The following is a 21887-nucleotide window of genomic DNA, read 5'->3' as shown; positions in this document are numbered from 1 at the left end:
ATAGATAAGCTTAAAATAGTAATTGTCCGGTGATTATAGCCATTCCGGTGAAAATAATTTCGAAAAACAGAATCATATTGACGAGATATCGTCGCAGCGATGTAAGCTGCATACAGCACCGCACATGCATCACGGGCATGCATAGGGTTAGTGCACGCATGTGAATTTCAAAATACAAAACTGGTCCGAGCTTGCGATTGTCAACAGGGTAGCGTGAATTTTTTATTTACAATATTCTGAACCTTTAAATATTCTGGAAAATGTCAGACGGGGAGGATGATTTTATGTGTGAAGAAGAAGAAGATTATGGTCTTGTGAGTATTCGTTTGTCTACAGTAGAAACGCTGTTAAATTTGCAAACGTTCCGGTCGAGTTATAGGTTAGATTTCTCGTTTTGACATGTATGAAGTTTTAAAATAGTTTTGAGACGATTTTCCGATCGCGGAACAATTAAGGATTATATTCATGGCAAGTCCTTTCCGAAGAAATAGTGATACAATGCAATTAAATAGCGTTCGATTTCCATCTAGGTTATATTGATAACTGTGAATATTAGTTCTCAGTTTTCTCTTGATACATTGCTATACTAGGATATTTTAAGCTTGAAACAATGCGACACGATGACTTTTTAATAACAATTTTAGGAATATTCTGAAGATTCAAATTCAGAACCAGATGTCGACTTAGAAAATCAATATTATAATAGCAAAGCGTTGAAGGAAGATGATCCGAAGGGAGCATTGCAAAGTTTTCAAAAGGTTTTGGACCTCGAAGGTGGTGAGAAGGGAGAATGGGGTTTCAAGGCTTTAAAACAGATGATAAAAATAAATTTTAAATTGGTAGGTTAGTCAAATTAGTACTATGTAGGAATATATCCATTTATTATAACATTTCATTTTTATAGGCTAATTACAAGGAAATGATGGCTAGGTACAAACAGTTATTAACATACATTAAAAGTGCAGTTACAAGAAACCATTCAGAGAAGTCTATAAACTCCATATTGGATTATATTAGCACCTCGAAGAATGTGAGTAGGTCGAGATAGAGAATGCAGAGATCTTTTGAAGTAATTATCTATTTTTACCGAATAATTCTAGATGGAACTATTACAAGATTTCTATGAAACTACCTTAGATGCATTGAAAGATGCCAAAAATGATAGGTTATGGTTTAAAACTAATACAAAGCTGGGAAAACTGTATTTTGATCGATCAGATTTTAATAAGTTAGCTAAAATATTGAAACAGCTTCACCAGAGTTGTCAGGTTGGTTGCACTCGATTCTTGTCTGCGGCAAAGTAAGACAGGATTAGATGATGCTTGTTTTTTGTTAGACCGACGATGGAGAGGATGATCTGAAGAAGGGAACACAGTTGTTAGAGATCTATGCTCTAGAGATACAAATGTATACAGCACAAAAGAACAATAAGAAGCTAAAGACATTGTACGAACAGAGCTTGCACATTAAGAGCGCGATACCGCATCCACTAATAATGGGAGTGATTAGAGGTATAGTGATAAAAAATTAATCCTTAAGTGGCCTATTTGAACAGTATCTCTAAACCATCTAGACATTAAGTACATTAACATTTTGCCTACCAGAAGCTTAATTGATTTCCGATATTGCTGTTGCAAGAAATTGATTTAATCGTGAGTTATTTATTTATAAAAGACCGACAAGTCATCGCCGGTAGGTAAAGCGTTAACTTTGAAAGTCCATTCAAGGTGTAACGATTACAAAATTGGGCAGAGATAAAATTGCATTTCGTGTGTTTTCAAAGAATGCGGTGGGAAGATGCATTTGAGGGAAGGTGAATTTGAAAGAGCACACACGGATTTCTTCGAAGCCTTTAAGAATTACGACGAGTCCGGTTCACCGAGACGTACAACTTGTCTAAAGTATCTAGTTTTAGCGAATATGTAAGTAGTTGCGATATGAGCAGAGTAATCCGAGTACCTTATAACACGATTATCGTCCGATTGTCATCGGATCATTGTGCTCGAAAATAGGCTGATGAAGTCTGGGATCAATCCGTTCGACTCCCAAGAGGCGAAGCCATACAAAAACGATCCAGAGATCTTGGCGATGACGAACTTAGTGGTCAGTTATCAGAATAACGATATCAACCAGTTCGAACTAATTCTAAAGCAGAATAGAAATAACATAATGGACGATCCTTTTATAAGAGAGCACATCGAGGACTTGCTACGCAATATACGCACTCAGGTACGTTTACCAAATGCGCACGAACGTCTCAGCAGCTCGAGTCTAATCCACTTGATATCGTTTCAGGTTCTGATTAAACTAATTAAACCTTACACCACAATTTATATTCCTTTTATAAGCAAAGAATTGAACATAGATGTGTCAGAGGTTGAGAGCCTTTTAGTCTGTTGTATTCTGGACAATACGATTCGCGGTCGCATCGATCAGGTAACAACATTGTTAAATACGCATTGATGGTCTGTCTCTGAAACCAACGACGTTATCAACAGGTGAACCAGGTCCTCGAACTGGATAAGAAATCGGTTTGCGCTGCGCGTTACAATGCGCTTGATAAATGGACGAGTCAGTTGCATTCGTTGCACTTAGCAATTGTGAACAAAATGGCATAATGAAGCGTTGGCGCGCGTGGTCCTTGACAAAAAGAAAGCAAAACTCGAGATCTAGACATTACACTGTATAGAATATCATGAATGCCTGTCTCCAACCATATGAAGAAATAAAATTTATTGTGATATATTAAGGTCGCTAGATTTTAATACGATCCACTTCTACTTTTCATCGAATTGTTTTATTGTTCGTCTGCTACTTATATTTCCAAGCATCATCTCCTATATATGCCATATTATGTCATATGTTATATTTCCAATATAACTATATATATACTATATATAACTATATATGTACTATGTATATATATATAGTACAGTATAGTATATGTATATATACTATGTATATATATAGTACAGTATAGTATATGTATATATACTATATATAACTATATATATACTATGTATAATTATATATATACTATATATAACTATATATGTGGCTCAGTCTCTTTTAACAAAAGATTCTAAAATTATGCATAGAATTGTTTAGAAGGACGAGAGAGAGAGAGAGAGAGAGAAGATGGTTTCCTAATCGCTCGAAACGAATTCTCCGTTTCCCGACAACGTCGCGAACTCTAAACCGGGATCCGCGTCAAAACGAACTGTCACAAGGCGCGGTAAACTCGAATCTGAAACTCCGGCGCGTTCAATTAACAAAGCTCCATTCATCCGGCCTGATTTCCACAGAACTTCGACACAGAAATAGCCCTCGCGTGCTCGAACGGAAGGGATGACGAATGTGTGTTGTCTCGGCGGAGCGGTCGGGGGCTGGTTTTAGCTCCGTTTCAAGCATTGTTATTCAGTCTACGTTCGCGCCTATGTAAATGCTGGTTAACCCCAGAACCCGGCTGGGCGGCGGGGTCCCTAGGCTCGTCCTACATCCTCGCCGCACTGGGACGGTATAATCCTCTCGTCCTCGAACCGGTTCATCCTCATCCTCGCCACGTTTAAGGTGGCAGCTTGCGAAGCTGCCGGAAAATCAATTTCGTAAAACTGACTCTCTCGACGTTCTCCTTCCTCCCGATTCGAAAGAGTACACCGGAAGATAAAACTTTGATAAAATGGAGCCGGAATAGAAAGTAAGATGGCGCGAACTTTCTCGGTTGTTTCGTGATACGTAGCTGTATAGCCGAGATAGCGAAAGCTGTAGCGACGACGATTGCGAAAAATTGGACGCGCAGAAATTTCATTCCAAGTTTTATCAACACTTTGTAACGTGTTGCTCGGGGTTACAACGGAGAGACACAGGGTGAAACTCTACTGGACTTTATTCAGAGAGGTACATGAATGACGCGCGGTGCGGATAGTTACAAGAAGATTATATTATTTTTTATATTATTACAAGAAGATTACATTATTATATTTATATTATTTCTCCCAAAAAGGGGAGACGCCTTTTTGGGAGACTTGCTGTCTTCTTTTACCCCCGTTCAGTTTGGCGGGGGAGACAGCCATTCGGCCGGGTAGCGGTACGCGGCCGGCGACTTTCTCCGCGGCTAGGCCTGCAGTACATGTGGCAGTGATACAAAATAAAGAAACAAAGGAATTTCCGGTGCTTGCTTTCCGTGCTACGTTTTCTCTCTGCCGAACCCTTGACATCTGCAAGCGGACAGTTTTATGGTTATTGCGGTCGCCGACCGTGTGCCGCTACAACTTCTTGGACGAGCGTCGTCGGCGTGTTAAAGGACACCGAAGTCCTCGATACGCGATTTAGTTTCTCGAAGAAAATATTTTTCGTGCTCTAAGAAGTCTTCGTCCTCGCGGGAGATTACCATCTCGCGGTGGCAGCTGGCGAGATAAAAAAATCGAGGGTTTCCGGTGGAATCGAGCGGAGCAGGACGATAAGGAATTGCCGTTGAAGGCGTAGTCGCGAAATTGTCGGGGCTCTTTGCCGGGTTTCCGTGTATTTTGACATTAAGGCTCCGCTCGTCGCGGTTTCGACTGCTGGCGGCGTGATTAGCGGGCACGCGGCGGGTACACGCGTGGAACGACATAGACGATAACGACTATGACGACGGCGCAACCCCAGCGTTAATTGGCTGCGCTTGCAATCAAAGCAGAGCTCGAAATACCTGCCGGTATTCACGCGGTTTCCTCGTAGTCTTTGGAATGAAATTTTCCTCGAAATTTCATGGTTGCGGCTGGATGCGAGAACAGAGAGCCTCCGGGAAGCTTTTGCATGGTAAATAAAGCATCTCGATCGCGGGCGTCGTATTCTTGGGGAATCGAGGGTAGCGCGGAAGGCCGAATCCCGAATTCAACGAATTGTTAATACCGCGGTGCTTCTTGCCGGGAAGACCAACTATTCGCCTTGGAATCTGATAAGGATGAGAATACCATTGGGGAGAGGGGGATTATCAAAGCTATCGGTCTCCGCGGAGTTGGGAACGACCGAATGACGGCTCGTTTCAGCGAAATACCGGGCCGAGTCAACGCGAAAATCAAAGATCCGGCTAAACATTAATGAAACCGCGCGTCGCGCCGCTCGGCCGTCTCTTTTCCTCTGTCCTCGGCTTTTTCCTCTCTAATCCCGGCGTCACGTCCGGTGCAACTGCAGGTGCATGTTACAAGGCGCACGGGGACCGTGGCTCGCCGTGGAGTCGCCAGTGGATTCTATCCTTTGAGAAGAGTTAATTTCAACGAAAACTCCATTTTCAGTGTCGCTCATATTTTCGACTGCTTTTCGGGACTCCGCACTGAAAAATACAGAATCCTTCAATTTCTGCCACCACCTGGAAATTCGGCGGACTTCGCAGTTTCAAGAAGCGTCCAGTTACGAGCTCCATCGAGACTGATACCGTTAATTAATCGCCGACGGAACGAGGAGAGGAATAGGCGCCATTATCGAGGTAGTCTTCGACAAGATCTACCATTTTTCTTTAACCCTTAGAGCTCTATGGACGCATATGTGCGTTTGGCGAATGTCATCCGTGTAGCCTAAGGCCGCATTTACGTGTTTTCTCTAAGTCATCGGCCTGGACTAAGGGCGCACATATGCGTTTGTCGATTTTTTCAATCAATATGCAGATATTTTCGTGTAGAATTAATACAGGGGCACTCGTTAGTAATTTGCCTTCCTTAGGTAGCTGTTGGGCAATATTAGGGTCATAAAAATCCCCGGGAATTTCTGAAACGGAAATCCCATTTTATGTGTCCCACTCTCTAACCAATTAGATTTCAAAATAATTACCTGCACTGTCACCTTTTCGCGACTCAAAGCACTCAAAACGACTCGGTCAGCAGTATCGTCTTGCGAATGTAAGAACCTCACGGTCCCGCTCGCGTCAACAACGATAGTACGGAATATAACTTGTTCGATTATATTTTTTTATTCGTGACACCCTACAAACTGTCAAATCTTGAGGAATATTTCACAAGGGACGACAGTGAAATAGAATATAGTGAATCGCTATCATCGGACATTGAATCAGAAGATTAATTATTTAACCTTCTGCAAAAGAATCACTATAATTTATTACTGTTTGCGCCTTGAATAGTCACTTCGGTGTGGCAAAAAAGTATTCCGCCCCCAGCGATGGTCAGCGATAGCCGCGCTCCGTCCCTACGAACCGTTTCGGCCAGAAGTATTCAGAGCTCAAAAGGTTAAGAATCCTACGGTCCTGCCATGCTTCTGCCAGAAAGTGTCGTATGGACTTTGTGATTCTTTCGCGAATTCGATTGTACTTTAGAACATTGGTCGTCTACTGTTGGAACTAATAGCAAGGGCTCGAGTTCCTGACCGATCCAGGGACCGTTTCACTTCATTCCGATCCTGGAAGCTTCGTCGATTCGACCTCGGTGCTCCGTGGAGCGGTCAGCTTTAACCTTTTAGGTACGGCTGAATTCTGCGCGAGGCTATTTCTCTGGACGGCAGAGTCTGATATGGTACTGTACAGAGTGTCTGTATATTGTCAAGACTGTTGTAAATTGATGTGAAGACAAAAGAAGTGTGAAACAATGCATATGAAGACGATTATTTAATTCAAACGATGACCGAGTGAGCTACTGGAGTAAGCCACTATAGTGGTGCGTTGTTTAGAGAGATGACATCCGCGAAAGCCACTATAGTGGCGCGTCGTTCAGAGAGATGATATCCGCGAAAGCCACTATAGTGGCGCGTCGTTCAGAGAGATGATATCCGCGAAAGCCACTATAGTGGCGCGTCGTGCCTAAAAGGTTAAATAAAACTTCGTTGATATATTGTTACGGCGACTTGTCCAAATCAAGTCGCTGTAATGTGAGACTGCTCTGTTGTGAACAACTTTAAAAATAATAGAAGATAGGGGTTGCCACGGAAGAGTTTTACCAACGGACAATCGACGAGTCGAGATCGGACTGTCGAACGAGCAACATTCAAATTGAAAGATCTGAAATATAATTGTATCGAATCGTGTCGAGTTGTGCGAAGATGACATCCGCGGAAGCCACTATAGTGGCGCGTCGTTCAGAGAGATGACATCCGCGAAAGCCACTATAGTGGCGCGTCGTGCCTAAAAGGTTAAATAAAACTTCGTTGATATATTGTTACGGCGACTTGTCCAAATCAAGTCGCTGTAATGTGAAACTGCTCTGTTGTGAACAACTTTAAAAATAATAGAAGATAGGGATTGCCACGGAAGAGTTTTACCAACGGACAATCGACGAGTCGAGATCGGACTGTCGAACGAGCAACATTCAAATTGAAAGATCTGAAATATAATTGTATCGAATTGTGTCGAGTTGTGCGAAGATGACATCCGCGGAAGCCACTATAGTGGCGCGTCGTGCCTAAAACGTTAACACTTTATCGACCGCTAGCCTATTTATCGGCTTTTCGATTGCCAATGTTTATCGATCGCTAGCCTATTAATCGGCTTTTCGATTGCCAATGCTTATCGACCGATAGCCTATTAATCGACTTTTAGCTATCGACGGTTTTCGCTTCTTTACTGTTTTGTTAGTAGCTGACCTCCTGTATGCTGACCTCCCCATATCCTTATGAATTATAATTATAATAATTATTATTATTTATTATTATTTTTAATGGAATAAGCACAACACAATGAATAGCGAAAATTTAGCCGGTACTGGGAGCAAATGCGCGCGCGACTAAGCCAGTCCTTACTGAGTGGCAGCCTCAACCACGACCGGACGATAAAGTGTTAAAATTAAAGCCGATCCAAGCATCGTTTACCCGGCTCGAGTTCTTCGGGTCGAACCGTGGCACCGAGGAAGCGTGGCCCGGTGAACCATAAAACACCTGTCGCCCGGAACGTCTCGCTGACGAACTTCGACGAGGCAAAACCTCCGCGGAACACGTTGAAACAACGATCCCCGGATGACAGTGCCGGAAAAGGTGTAGCCCGAAGAACGGCCCCGACACCTTCCGAGGATCGAGGACTCTGCTCCGGGAAATTTTTTCACCCGAAGGAAACAAACCGCGACAAGAACTCTCGGCCGCCGCGCCGCGACAACTCGCCCGAGGGCCATATATCAAACGGGAACAAGGAATATAAGGTTTTTCGGCGCGGCGGCGGCGGCGTCACGACGCTAGGCGCCGGCCGAGCGTATAATCTCTCAAGTATTGTTCGCGTCTCTCGTCGATTTATCCCGGCGCTAAGGCGGGCAAAAGGTGGGAAAAGACGGCCGGGCCGACGATTGCTCCGAAACGGAAACAGCGCAGCGTACCGGGGAAACACATCTGCCAGTTTTTAGCGGCGTCACCATATATCATAAGTGCGAGTGAAACGTTCGGGGCAGGACCACCGGCTGGACCATCCATCTTGCGCGGCTTAACTCGTGCGGATGCGATGCCGTACGCTCGTGCGAACGCCGCTTCGTCGGTGTGCCGGGGCACACACCTTCCTTCCTCGAACCCGGTTCCTCCCGGCCCTGTTTCCGGGTTCAGGCCTCGGAGAGGACCGGACGAGGACTCGCGAAGAATCGAGAACCGTGGTGCGTTGTCCGCGAGTTTCGACGCCGAGACTCTCGTAACGCAATAGTCGAGGGCGAGAACGGTTTTTCCCTGTTGCCTCGACAAAGTCGTTTCCGCGGCAGCAGCGCGGCTCTCGCGTAACTTTCCTTCCTTTCGGAGCTTTCAACGGCCCCGTGCCACGCTACGCTACGCCGCCCGGAATTGGACAAGACGAATTGGAAAATTGAATCGATTACACGGCAGAAACTTTCCACACGGACGTGCAGCTAACTGCGCCCGTTTTACTTCCCACGGTAACGTCCCTCGCGCCCGTCGTCCGCGGCCCGAGCGGGCCCTGAAAGGACACGGCTAAGTGTGTTCCCTTCCTTCGGCGATATAATTTACGAACGTCTTTCTACGGAAAGTTCCACGATGGAAGCACTCTCTACCCCTGCGACGAGCGCTGGGTTTTAGAGGGATTCATTCATCGAGACGATTCGTTATACGAGAGAGATCCGAGGGACTCTCGGCTTTTATGCCAGGTGAAAAGTAACGAGAATATGCCGGCGCTGCCCGGTTAGAGGCTGCGGAAGCTGCTCGTCGGATTAGGTCTCTTACGTTTCCCAGATTTCTCACGTTTTCCGGCAAGCGATTCGAAAGAATCGACACACGGTCGAACACTTTTGTGTTCGATAAATTCTGTATTGCGACGCGAGCAGCGACGAGGGAATGGCAATAATAGCAATAACAAAACAAAAATTACGCAAAAGAGAACGTTGTCGCTTATAAAGGTTAGTAAAATGATTACGATATGCTGCAGAAATAGTTTCAGGCTTCCTACGAGTCGTTGTCCAATTATATCTGTTTTTGCGTGTACGAAGATAGCATGATTAATCATTGAATACAATCAGAATAAAATAGCGTGCGATTCCTTAAACTTTTTAACGGCGCGTACACGAAGAACGATCGAATCGTTACCTAAACAATAGATTGTATAATTGAACAATTTATTATCGATCTGCGTTTTGAATCCTTCGATCGAACGTTGACCCTTTGCACTCGAGTGGTGACTCTGAGGCACCGCTAAAAAATTGTTATTTCACGTTCCAAGATAATTTTTATATTATCAAAGTTTAGATTTCAAACATTATTGAAAGCGTAACCGTTGCATGAATCACGAGACTCGATTTCGTACGCGTAAAATGCGCTTTGTCTTGTAAGATGAAAGTACTATAAGTCAGAAAAATGATTTTAGATTTACTGTTAAAATGGCTTTGAGTGCAAAGGGTTAATTGGAGGTAAGATCGGGGCACATTGAAATCGCGTACGAATATCTATTCGAGAAGACCACTCACTTGGATTCAGATTTAACTTAGACTTCTTCGGATTTAGCGTAACTTGGTCTTGGACTTACCTAGACGAAATACAGTAATTTTTCTCTAATTCGCGCCCAGATTGCGCACAAAGATGGGCGCAATAAATTACATAAATGTAGAACTAGCACAGAGAAATTCACAGAAACCTTAAATTTGGCATTTCCGGGAGAAATGACTGTACAATCGAAAAACTTCTAATTATCGCAACTACGAAGAAAATTGTACGATAAGCGGTTAGGCAACACTTCGATCGCCAGATCCACAAACAGCATCGAGAAACACACCGAAAAATCACAGAGGGAACAATGGGAATGATCGTATCTCCTCTTCACAAATTGTCCATTTTCATGCGCAATCTGAGCGCGAATTAGGGAGAAATTACTGTAAGACCATCTTGGACGAAGAGGTAACAGTCCACTGCAAATAATTTGGATCGCAAAGACGGAAAGAAATCTATACCGTGCGATCCGATCGCCGGAAGTTCGGAGTTAATGACCTAATAATAGTCGAAATAATAGCCTCTGTCGAAAGAAAAAAGACATTCGCGACTACAAATACGTACGTTTTCAATTTACATCGACACCAGGAGGTGTTGAAGTTTCTACGTTTAAAGGGACGAGTAGACCCGTCGTTGGTCGTTTGTGCCCGGGCTCGTCGCCGTTTCGAGTTGACGAGTCCACGCACGTCGCGTCGCCGGAGCCATCAGAAATCATTAAAACACAGGAAAGTTGTTCGGGACTGGCGCTCTGCGATAGTAATAATCAAAATAGAGAGCGAGGACGGAAGTTGCAAGCGTTCGTTTGCTGGAAAGTTGACCCCTCTGGGCCAGTCGGCGGTGGGTAGGGGGGGGATAGGGGGTGTTTTCCGCGACGCGAATCGATCGGGAAAGTTTATTCGTCGCGGAGACGAGACACGCGGGGCGAAGTTAAATGTATTCGTTCGGCATCCCAGGGTTTCCATGAAAATGCACGAGCCTCGGTGAACAGAAATTTTAATCTCGGCGAAAACAGGCCACGAAAATGGTCGACGCACACGAATTAATCCGGCCGTGATACTCGCTAGCCGGATAAAAGGGCCCCGGCATATTGGTAAATTGAGAAGTTCTGGCTGGTATCATGGCAAATCCATGGCATTTACATTTTATGATATTTGTCGAGACCTTCGACCCTTGTTGCCGCGGGGGTAGACATTCCTTAAGCCAAGCCATCCCTCCGTTCCCACACAAATATCCTGCCAAGAATGCTATTCCCCTTTTCCCACCACCGAACCGACGCCGTAACGTTGTGTATTACCCGCATGATATACATCGCGAAAAAAGGGGAAAGAAAACTGAGAACAACCACTCATTATTAAGGCAAAGGGAGACAGAGAGAGAGTGTGTGTGTGAGAGAGAGAGAGAGAGAGAGAGACAAACAGAGAGATGAAGAGGGGAGAGACCTTTCTTGGGATCCACGTCAGAACGCCTCGCCCTCTCCCTTTTATCCGAGGACAAATATTATTTGTTGCTCGGCTCCGGAGCGTCGTTTCTCGTATGCTTTATTTGTCGGAAGAAAACGGTGGGGACGCGTATGATTTTCGGACATTTGATTCTCCGGAGCGGGTCGCGGCTAACGTACCAGCCACGAATTTCCCGAACGTCCCGCCGAGTGTATTTTTATTTAAAAACCTCGACGAAGGGTATCATATAAATTTCATACACTTTGCGTTTATATTATTTCATTGAAAATCCGCTCTCCCTCTCTCTCTCTCTCTTTTCCATCGGCGTTTTTTCCGCCAATAAAGACACGACAAAGAGCATCCCTTTTTCCCCGTCGGTGGCGCATTTTTCCCCGATTCAGCTGCGTGCTGTAACGCGTTTCAGGAACGCGTATCCCATTAATTCCAAAATAATTACGCGCACGCGTTTGCGTACGATACCGCGGCGGTCGTTATTGTTCCACTGATATCTGGATCGCATAAATACCGGTATCCGTTGCATTCATTCGACCCGTTATCGTTGCAACGGCGAGCATTTATTACGCATCTGACCGAAAGGGCCGGACGTTCGCGTTGTTAATTCCATAATTGAACGGCAACGATATGCCCGCGATAGCAACTGGTTTACCTAAAATCTTGAATAAGGCCCCTCCGCGTGGACTCCAAGACTGGCCGAGACGTTCGACGATGTTTCTCGGTTCTGGACGGACTTCTGCCGGCTTCCGGGATCTCGTCATGATTTTCATGGACCTTCGGGAGAACCTTTATCAAGACTTTCGACGAGTGTCCAGAGGACTCTAGTGTTTTTAATTAACTTCCAGTGAATTGTAGGACTTTACCATGATTTTCGACGGACGCCCGTCTAGGAGACTCCAAAACTCACCGATGCTTTCGATGACGTTTCAGGATTCTCAATAGACTTTTACTGCATTCTGGTCTGCTATCATGATTTTCATGGACCTTCGAGAGAATCTTTATCAAGACTTTCGACGAGTGTCCAGAGGACTTCTAGTGTTTTCAATTAACTTCCAGTGGATTGTAAGACTTTACCATGACTTTCGACGTATCTCTAGGAGGCTCTAAAACTCACCGATGCCTTCGATGACGTTTCAGGATTCTCAATAGACTTTTACTGCATTCTGGACTAATATCATGATTTTCAAGAACCTTCGAGAGAATCTTTATCAAGACTTTCGACGAGTGTCCAGGGGACTCTAGTGTTTTCAATTAACTTTCAGTGGATTGTAAGACTTTACCATGATTTTCGACGTACCTCTAGGAAACTTCAAGACTCACCGATGCTTTCAATGACGTTTCAGGATTCTCAATGGACTTTTACTGGATTCTGGACTGCTATCATGATTTTCATAGACCTACGCTGGAATCTAAAAGCTTCACCAATATTCTCTAGGACCTATCCAAGACCTATTCAAGTTACATCCACGATTCTATTGTTACGAGCCGAGGGCCAGGCAGCTTCGCGTGGCCGGAGGTTGGATGCGATTGGGATTTTTTTAAGGGAGATTCGTAGACCAGCCAATGCTTATTTCGGCACGAGTGGCTACCTTGAGATCGGGATAGGGTGCGTAGACCAGCCAATGCTTATTTCGGCACGGGTGGCTACCTTAAGATCGAGATAGAATTTAGGGAAATTGGAGTTAGGCTGTCTCGTAACTTTTGCAAGAAAAAGTTGAAGATATACCTCGAGCGGTAAAGATATATCTCTGCGGGTTGTACCAACTACTGCTTCGAAGTAGGAAGTGGAAATAATTGAATTTTGTAACCAAAGTAACTGGCAAAAGTTACTGTATTACAAGTTTTTGGTTTTTACTACAAATGTATCTGAACAAGTGTTTCGCGGACTCCATCGCGCTCTCAGTTTATCGCGCCGAATCGGCGGGGGCTTCTGATCCGGTATCTATTACCTACTCGATTGTTTTGCTCGAAAGAGAATTAAAACTCGATCTCGCTAGAGTCTCCACGTCGACGATTGGCTCGAAACTAGCCCGCTTCTGGTCGCGTTTGGGCCCTTTATATACCCAGATTTTCTTTGGGAAATGGTAGCGAGGGTGTTCCTATGTGGTCCGATTCCAGAACGTTCGTCGTCGTACCCCTTGAAGGTACTTGACTCGCGACATACAAATGAACCCCCGGCTGGCTGGCGCCAGCATGGCGTATGCCTTCAGGAAGGAGTATAAAAAATACGTCGGAGAATTCTCCGTACGTTACACTACACATACGTACTCGAAATAACATTTGCGCGGCCGCGTTGTCCGTCAGAGTGTCGGACTGCTTGATTGTCGTCGGGAGAAGATCGAAGAAAGCGACGCGGAAAATGTCCGGGCGGCAAAGAGCATCGCGCGTCGGCACTGTTATCGTCGTCTAATTAACGTCGGCTAATTATGTGTCAGTGGCGTAAGATGGCCGCGCGCTCGGTACCGCGAACAGACCAGGCCACAATGGCGTCGTTTGCCTTCGCGTGAACTGTAATTAACAGGAGTGTCGCGGGAACGGAATTACCGGGGACTTCGTTAAGCGTCGTAACGCGTGTCGAACGACGGGGACAACGGCTCGTCTCGGCTCTGCTCGGTCGTTGACCAAGCAATTTCCAGCGTTCCCGAACCGTCCCCGGCGACCTTTTATCTTCGTTAGATGACATCCATCACCGAACCGATCAGTATTCCGACGAGAGAGCATCGTTCCGCCGAAACGATGCATCGTTTTTTCACGAATTCCTCGCGATGCGCTCGCTGCTTATCAGCATAATTGATTAGCAGCCCGGTCGTGTAACGGTGCAGGTCGCGCGCGGCACCGCGCGACGCGGCGACGTTCTCGCGAGCGTCAACGTCGAAACGACGGAATCTTTGCATAGCCTAATTAACACCTGCCGTGCGGGAGACTGTAACTAATCTGACAGCGCTGCGTTAAGGTGCTTGTTTTCGTCGGTGGGCGTAATGCATACGTATTGATGCCGGGGGTGATGTTAGCTGCGCGGTGCGCCGCATCGCGCGATGCCGGTGCCGCATACTCACCGGAAGTCATGATGCGCCGTTTCGAGGAGAGGGGGGGGGGGGGGGTGAGGGTGGAACAGGAAGCCAGTGACATCGGGACGCCGAGTGTTCTGTCGTAACAACGCTTCCGCTCTACTTTCGTCCCCGTACTCTGCTATCCATTAAAGATACTCTGCAACTTTCGCGGAAGAATCCGAAGAGAAGCACCGACCCTTTTTTCCGGCCTTCCTCCGTCGACGTCAGAATGAAATTTTCATTTGTTAATGCAGCCCGTGAAACTTGCGAGACGCGTTCTTTTCCCTTGTTCGATCCCCCCCGCGCGATGTTAAAGATTTAGCTCGATTCTGCAAACCTTTAGGTTCCTCGGGCTTGTAAAAAATAGATCCAGCGGACGGCCATTAGAGCCTTCTCCCGGCTTGAAGTCGTCCCGGTGAAATTCTTGGAAGATAATGCGCGTTCGACTTCGCCGAGAGAGATTAACCCACTTGCTTCTATCGCGTACGCGCACGCCGAACAACTGCGAACTGTCTTTGCGCAATGACCGACTCTTCGAACAATTCTGCGGAAAAACTGTTAAGCATTCAATGCGTAGCAACGTCGCGATCTATCGATTATTACCATCGTGAAGATTATGGTAGGAGAAGCGGTGACCGTTGCTCGCGCGTTTTGTTTAGAACAAATGATAATGTCTCCCGTACTGACGCTCAGATTGTCCACTAAAATTGATAATTTGGGAAAAGGAGATACGATTATTCGAGCCTTGCGACTCGTTTTTAGAATTGTGGACAATTTATAACTATAAAAATAAACCGCAAGGCTCGAATAATCGTATCTCCTTTTCCCAAATTGTCCATTTTTGTGGTCAATCTGGGCGTCAATTAGAGAGACATTCCTGTACTCTCGGCCCGTCTCTCGCTTTCAGTCTGTAAGCGTGCATCGAGAACGTAGCACCTAACAAAGATTCGTTATCACTTAACACATCTTTCATTCCATTGAATATTTAACAAAAACGAACATGAAATAGACAAATCTTCAAGTTTGATTGTGTCGGCGAGTTGAAAGAAATAGAGCACCGTACACGTACAGTAATGTCTCTCTAATTGACGCAGAGATTGTCCACAAAAGTTGACAATTCGGAAAGAGGAAATACGATTATTCGAGCCTTGCGGCTCGTTTTTATAATTGTGGACAATTTATAACTATAAGAATAAACCGCAAGGCTCGAATAATCGTACCTCCTTTTCCCAAATTGTCCATTTTTGTGTGCAATCTGGGCGTCAATTAGAGAGACATTACTGTACTCTCGGCTCGACTTTCGCTCTCAGTCTGTAAGCGTGCATCGAGAACACAGCGCCTAATAAAGATTCTTTATCACTTAACACATCTTTCATTCCACTGAATATTTAACAAAAACGATCGATGCTGAAAATAGGTCGCGGATCTTCGCTCGAAATAGACAAATCTTCAAGTTTGATTGTGTCGGCGAGTTGAAAAAAATAGAGGACCGTACACGTACAGTAATGTCTCTCTAATTGACGTAGAGATTGTCCACAAAAGTTGACAAGTTGGAAAGAGGAGATACGATTATTCGAGCCTTGCGGTTTGTTTCTATAATCAACGAATTGTCAACAATTATAAAAACGAGCCGCGAGGCTCGAATAATCGTATCTCCTCTTCCCAAATTGTTCATTTTTGTGCACGATCTGAGCGTCAGTTAGGGAGACATTACTGTACTTCGAACTGTCCGATGTCCCCGTAATTTTCTGTTCCGTTCGCAACATTTTCGTCGCATAAAATCCGCGGTCCAATTTAACCGTTTGAGTCCCAAGCAGCGCGATCTCGCTGTTGAGATTTTATGTCGAGAAAACCCAGCACATTTCGACAACAACACGACACAACAACAGAACGCACATTTCGAACATTGTGGACAACCGACGATGCGTTACCGATTGTCGAAGCGCGCTCAGATTTACCGAAGCAAGTACATCGCGCAGCTCTTTTTAATGTAAATAGTATATTTTACAATAGGTAGAATAATACTATAATAATGCAACGATACATTACAAAATATAAAAATTTTTAATTCATTATTATCGCGCCGCTTGGTATTTCTCGACATAAAATAAAACACAGGCGCTATCGCGCTGCTTGGGTCTTTTTGTTCTCATTTCGAGAAAGCGCGGTTGCGCTGTTTGGGATTCTTCGACGGTGTTTTTTCAATACCCCCAGGGACCCAAACGCTTAAGGTTACCGCGTTTCGTTCTTTCCGGCGATGCAAACGCGTTAAAGCCGAAGTACCGGGACGGGTATCCGAAGTGGAAGGGTGGCACCCTTCTCCGGGAAAGGACGCCTAACCCCCCTGCCCCCTCCCCCCTCCAAGATTCATTTTCCGGCGGGCTGGTCGCGCCGGTAATCGAATTAATTATCGCGAGCGTCCGGCCGATCGGACAGCGATTGCCGGTTTTCCGACGCGGAATAACGAAAACGCTTTTCGAACTTGTCACACGTGGCGAACGGCACGTAGGGGGGCTCCATTGATCCTATATAATTTCGTAATAATCCCCTCGTGTACATTTCGAGCGACCGTGCCCGCCGGTACGGGCGCCGCGGGAAGGGCAAGGGACGGCGCGGGGGGCCGCGGGGGGCGGAAACCTCGTGGAAATCACGTATCCGCTGATCCCCGACTAAGTTTATCTTAAATGAGTCCGGCGGATAGTTATCGTGCGGCGCGCGGTCGCTCGGATCAATTGCGGCCAGGGCAAATGGAAAACTCGTTCGGCACTAGTTTGCTCACGCGAAAACGAGATATCTGCGATCGAGCGCTTTCCGAACACGGGCCGGGTAGAAAGGGGGACGAATCCCTCCTCCTCCCCCCCCTCTCCCGGTGGCCCCGGTACCGCAAGATATTGGACCGACGACAGGAAATAATTCGCGGCTTGTTAAAACGGAAATAATTACATTCGCCGTCCCCGTTCCGCGAACCGGCCCCGCCTTCGTCGAAACTTTAAGCTCGATCGGGAAAAGCTTCGATCCTTGCGGACGATACCGTGTCAAGCTCGAGCACATGCTCCGAACGACACGGAGCTCCGATGGGAGCAGAATTTCCTTCTCGGATTATTTCTCCCTTCCTATATTTCATTCATTTCGGCCACGCTGGGTGGTCGTAATTGAATAGCGGATGTTTTTTTTTGGATGTGTATTATTTCGTAAAAACGCAAATGGCTCACTGATAGGTCGATATTTGGCGTAGTTGTTTAGTGTATCAGATTACGCGAGCGCTATCGAGTTGCCGAGTGGGATGGTTTACCGTTTGTCCGCAATCATTTGCGAGATATTACTTCGTCGATGTACCATCAATTTTCCAGTTGGATTGCTCGACACGTGGAAACGGTTCGGTCGATATCTCAAGGTTGTTTAACCCGAGAAAGATAACCTACGTCGCAGAGGCGCCTGCGAAGACTGTTGATTTTTGTTAATTTTTCATAGAGGTCTAGTGATTTAAGTTTAAAATTACTTAAAATATAAAAAAATATAATATAAATGCATTTTATTTTTACAATAATGCCAAACCTTTAAAATGACTAGATTAACTTAAATAAATATCCATTGTTAGTATAAAATTGACGCCTTAGAAAAGCATGCGCCTCTGAAGCGTATGGTTATCTTTTACGTACGTTGTCATATGGTTATCTTTCTAGGGTTAACCGTTCGAGTCCCAGGGGTTGTTCAGAAAACACGGTCGAAGAGTGCCGAAGAGCGCGACAGCGCTTGTCTTAATCCCTTCACCTACGATTCACGTTCGAGAATTTTGGGCCGAAAACGTAAACAAGCTTGCGCAGCCTTCGAGCCATTCGCACGACTTGTGTAACACGCTGGTCGGGCTAATCGCAATTGTATCACACCGTTGCAGATTATTAATTTTGTATTACTGATTTTTGTATAAATAAACTTTTTGTAGTACTTGCATCTACCACAATTATTGCATCAGGTTGTAATCACTTATCAAATATTTCACAAATATTTATAATTTTAAAAGGGCGCCGCCGCTAATATTTATATTTGGCCCGATCATCGTACTACGGGCTGTGCCCGTAATATTCACTTTTGGCCCGATCATCGTACTGGGTTAACACGTTGAATGCCACGTCGGTTTTACAGAAATTGTCCGTGGCGCCACGATGAATTTTCTTTTATGTGGTACATATAATGTTGAAATATTAGCTCTACCGGAAAGTTCTGTCCGTTTGAGAAATGAAAGGAAATAATAGATTTTTCATAAATTTAGTAATATTTATTGTACAATGTAATTTCCGTCGTTACTTATGACCTCTTGCCAGCGTGATGGCAATTTGTGAGCAACATTTTTCAAAAATATATGTCTCAAATGAATATGTGCATGTCTATCGAAATTTGCAATGACATTATCGGACAGAACTTTCCGGTAGACCTAATATTATCTGCAATAGATAAGTTACAGTGTATAACCATGTTTGACATGTTAATTGTGACAGGGGTCACTGTTCGAATCGACGATGGCAATAATACAAAATTTTAGATATTGACATTTGTTTTAAATTGTATATATTTCTATCAATTTGGGCGCGCCGGTCACCGGTGGCCCCCATGGCGTCACCGTCAAGTTAAGTGTCGGTCACCGGTGACCCCCGTGGCATTCAACGTGTTAAGGGGTTAATTAATTGCGAAGAGAACTAGCGCTCGTTAAGATTGACAAACGAAACAAAGAGAGAAGAAAGAAAAGGAAAGCAGCTATGCGATGTACGCGCGTCACTAAAGCTTGATCGCGACACAAAATCTGAACAGCGCGATCGCGCTACTTGGGACTGAAACGGTTAAGGACAATCTCAAAGTCTTTGATATTGAAATATATCCACCATTCCGAGATACAGTAATGTCTCTCTAATTGACGCTCAGATTGTCCACAGAAATGGACAATTTGGAAAGAGGAAATGCGATTGATTTGAGTCTTACGCCTCGTTTTTATAATTACCGATTATAAGGATTACTTTATATAATTATTATTATATAATTTATTATTATTATTATTATGTAATTATTATATAATTATATATTTTATATATAATTACCTATAAATATTATTATTATATAATAACCTATAAAAACGAGGCGCAAGACTCGAATAATCGTGTCTCCTCTTCCCAAATTGTCCATCTTTGTGCACAATCCGAGCGAAAATTAGGGAAACATTACTGTATTAGCATATTGGTAATGCACGGATCAATTCTAAAGGCAATTTAGGAGTACAAAGAACCAAAACACAAAGGTCATTGAGAATACTGTTACGAGCCGAGGACCATGCAGCTTTACGTGGCCGGAGGTTCGATGCGATTGGGATTTTTCTAAGTGAGATTCGTAGGCCAGTCAACGCTTATTTCGGCACGGATGGCTACCTTAAGATCGGGATAGGGTGCGTAGACCTGCCAATGCTTATTTCGGCACGGGTGGCTACCTTAAGATCGGGATAGAATTTAGGGAAATTGAAGTTAGGCTGCCTCGTAACTTTTGCAAGAAAAAGTTGAAGATATACCTCGAGCAATAAAGATATATCTCTGTGGGTTGTACCAACTACTGCTTCGAAGTAGGAAGTGGAAATAATTGAATTTTGTAACCAAAGTAACTGGCAAAAGTTAGTGTATTACAAGTTTTTGGTTTTTACTACAAATGTATCTGAACAAGTGTTTCGCGGACTCCATCGCGCTCTCAGTTTATCGCGCTGAATCGGCGGGGGCTTCTGATCCTGTATCTATTACCTACTCGATTGTTTTGCTCGAAAGAGAATTAAAACTCGATCTCGCTAGAGTCTCCACGTCGACGATTGACTCGAAACTAGCCCGCTTCTGGTCGCGTTTGGGCCCTTTTGTATACCCAGATTTTCTTTGCGAAATGGTAGCGAGGGTGTTCCTATGTGGTCCGATTCCAGAATGTTCGTCGTCGTACCCCTTGAAGGTACTTGACTCGCGACATACAAATGAACCCCCGGCTGGCTGGCGCCAGCCTGGCGTATGCCTTCAGGAAGGAGTATAAAAAATACGTCAGAAAATTCTCCGTACGTTGTAATACAAAGGACCCGAATTCCAAAGGTTATTAGCAATAGAAAGAACCAGACATCCATGACCTTTTAGGAACATACGCAGCCAGTATATCAAATGACGTAGGAATCTAAAAGAGTTTCGAAAGTGCAAAGAAGAGAGAGAGAGAGGCCAGTGTCCTAGAGATCCTAGGAAAATGCAAAGACCCGCTGTGCTTCGAGGACTTCGGAATTTGTATGAATTACGCGCGCGAAAGTTAGGATCACGAGTCGTGGGAGGATCCGTTCGGAATAATTTTCCGTAGGTAGGTATCCGAGCCGGCCCTTGAGCAGCGCGCCGCGATTCCCAGCAGTTAATTCCGTCGATTGCCCGATGGTAATTTTAATCGTTCCGATCGCGCACCAATAACTCATCGCCGCTACTTGTTCGCATTACCGTGTTCCATTGATAAGTGTATCGCGCGCGCGCGCGGGTAACGAACGATAACGTTGTAATTTCCTCGGTTGCAGACACGCGCGGCACGGCACCGCAGCTCGAATTGCTCGACGATCCGCTAATTTGTCTGCAGCTGGCGGACTGAATTCACTTTAACCGGTTCGGTGTACGCAACGAGCGGCAACGCGCGCCACTATTTCCTGCCTTTAAGCAGAATCAGATTATCGCCGTGCACGTGACAAAACATGGGGAGGAGGCCCCGCGTGTCCCGTTGCCACCGGCGACGACGATGACGGCGTCGGCGACGCATCGGGACCGACGCGCCGAACACACGCCGTCTTCCGAGCGTCGTTGCCCGTCCGCGCCCGCTGAATCATAACCGGTCGATCGTGCAATTAACCCTTCCGCATCGTTATCGCGCCGTCTTCGCGCTCTCGGCGCTCGCTATATTCCATTGTCCGCGCGCGATAATAAGTCATTCTCGCCGCAGCCGGGCGAGCGCGATATTTCGCTCGAAAGCTCCGAGGATCGCAGATATCGCAAGATTATAACCGTTTGCGTACCACGAGCCACTTTCGCGCTCTTCAGATTTTGTGTCGAGAAAAGCCAGGGCATTTTGGCCGAAACAGACGACTTACGGGCCGCCCGAAATTTGTCGAAACGTGCTCAGTCTTTCAGACGCATGTATACGACGCGCGTCGCATCGCTGTCGGTAATCCAATTTGCATTTTGTTGTTACATATTCTAAGTTAATAGTATATATATTTTCATTCGTAACGTTTTATTTTATGTTTTACGGCTTTTTTCGACGCATAATCGAAGGAGCGCTATTGCGCTCTTCGGCGCTTTTCGATCCTGTTTTATCAGAACCATCTGGTACGCAAACGGTTAAGGACGCATGAAATATCTTCAAAAATATGGTTGGAAAAATTGACGTACGAAGCTGAGAATCATCCTAAACGTCGTCGATTGTGTAGTTATGAATATGCTCCGCCGACCGAAGGTTATTA

At 45.2% G+C, this 21887-nt stretch overlaps 1 protein-coding gene across 1 annotated transcript; it reads left to right on the top strand.

Moving 5' to 3' along the window:
- The first annotated feature begins 175 nt into the window (after nucleotides 1-175).
- On the top strand, nucleotides 176-2749 carry alien (COP9 signalosome complex subunit 2 alien). Its single transcript, XM_033485616.2, has 9 exons — nucleotides 176-314; nucleotides 645-839; nucleotides 905-1030; nucleotides 1101-1268; nucleotides 1337-1511; nucleotides 1784-1922; nucleotides 2013-2229; nucleotides 2296-2436; nucleotides 2499-2749. The coding sequence occupies exons 1-9, from the start codon at nucleotides 261-263 to the stop codon at nucleotides 2616-2618; spliced, it is 1335 nt and encodes a 444-aa protein (XP_033341507.1). The 5' UTR covers nucleotides 176-260; the 3' UTR covers nucleotides 2619-2749.
- Nucleotides 2750-21887: the final 19138 nt, after the last annotated feature.

This window comes from Megalopta genalis, chromosome 7, assembly GCF_051020955.1.
Source record: "Megalopta genalis isolate 19385.01 chromosome 7, iyMegGena1_principal, whole genome shotgun sequence".
NCBI classification, from domain to species: Eukaryota; Metazoa; Arthropoda; class Insecta; order Hymenoptera; family Halictidae; genus Megalopta; species Megalopta genalis.
Note: the sequence above shows the minus strand (reverse complement) of the source record. Positions and strands in the feature narration are given on the sequence as shown.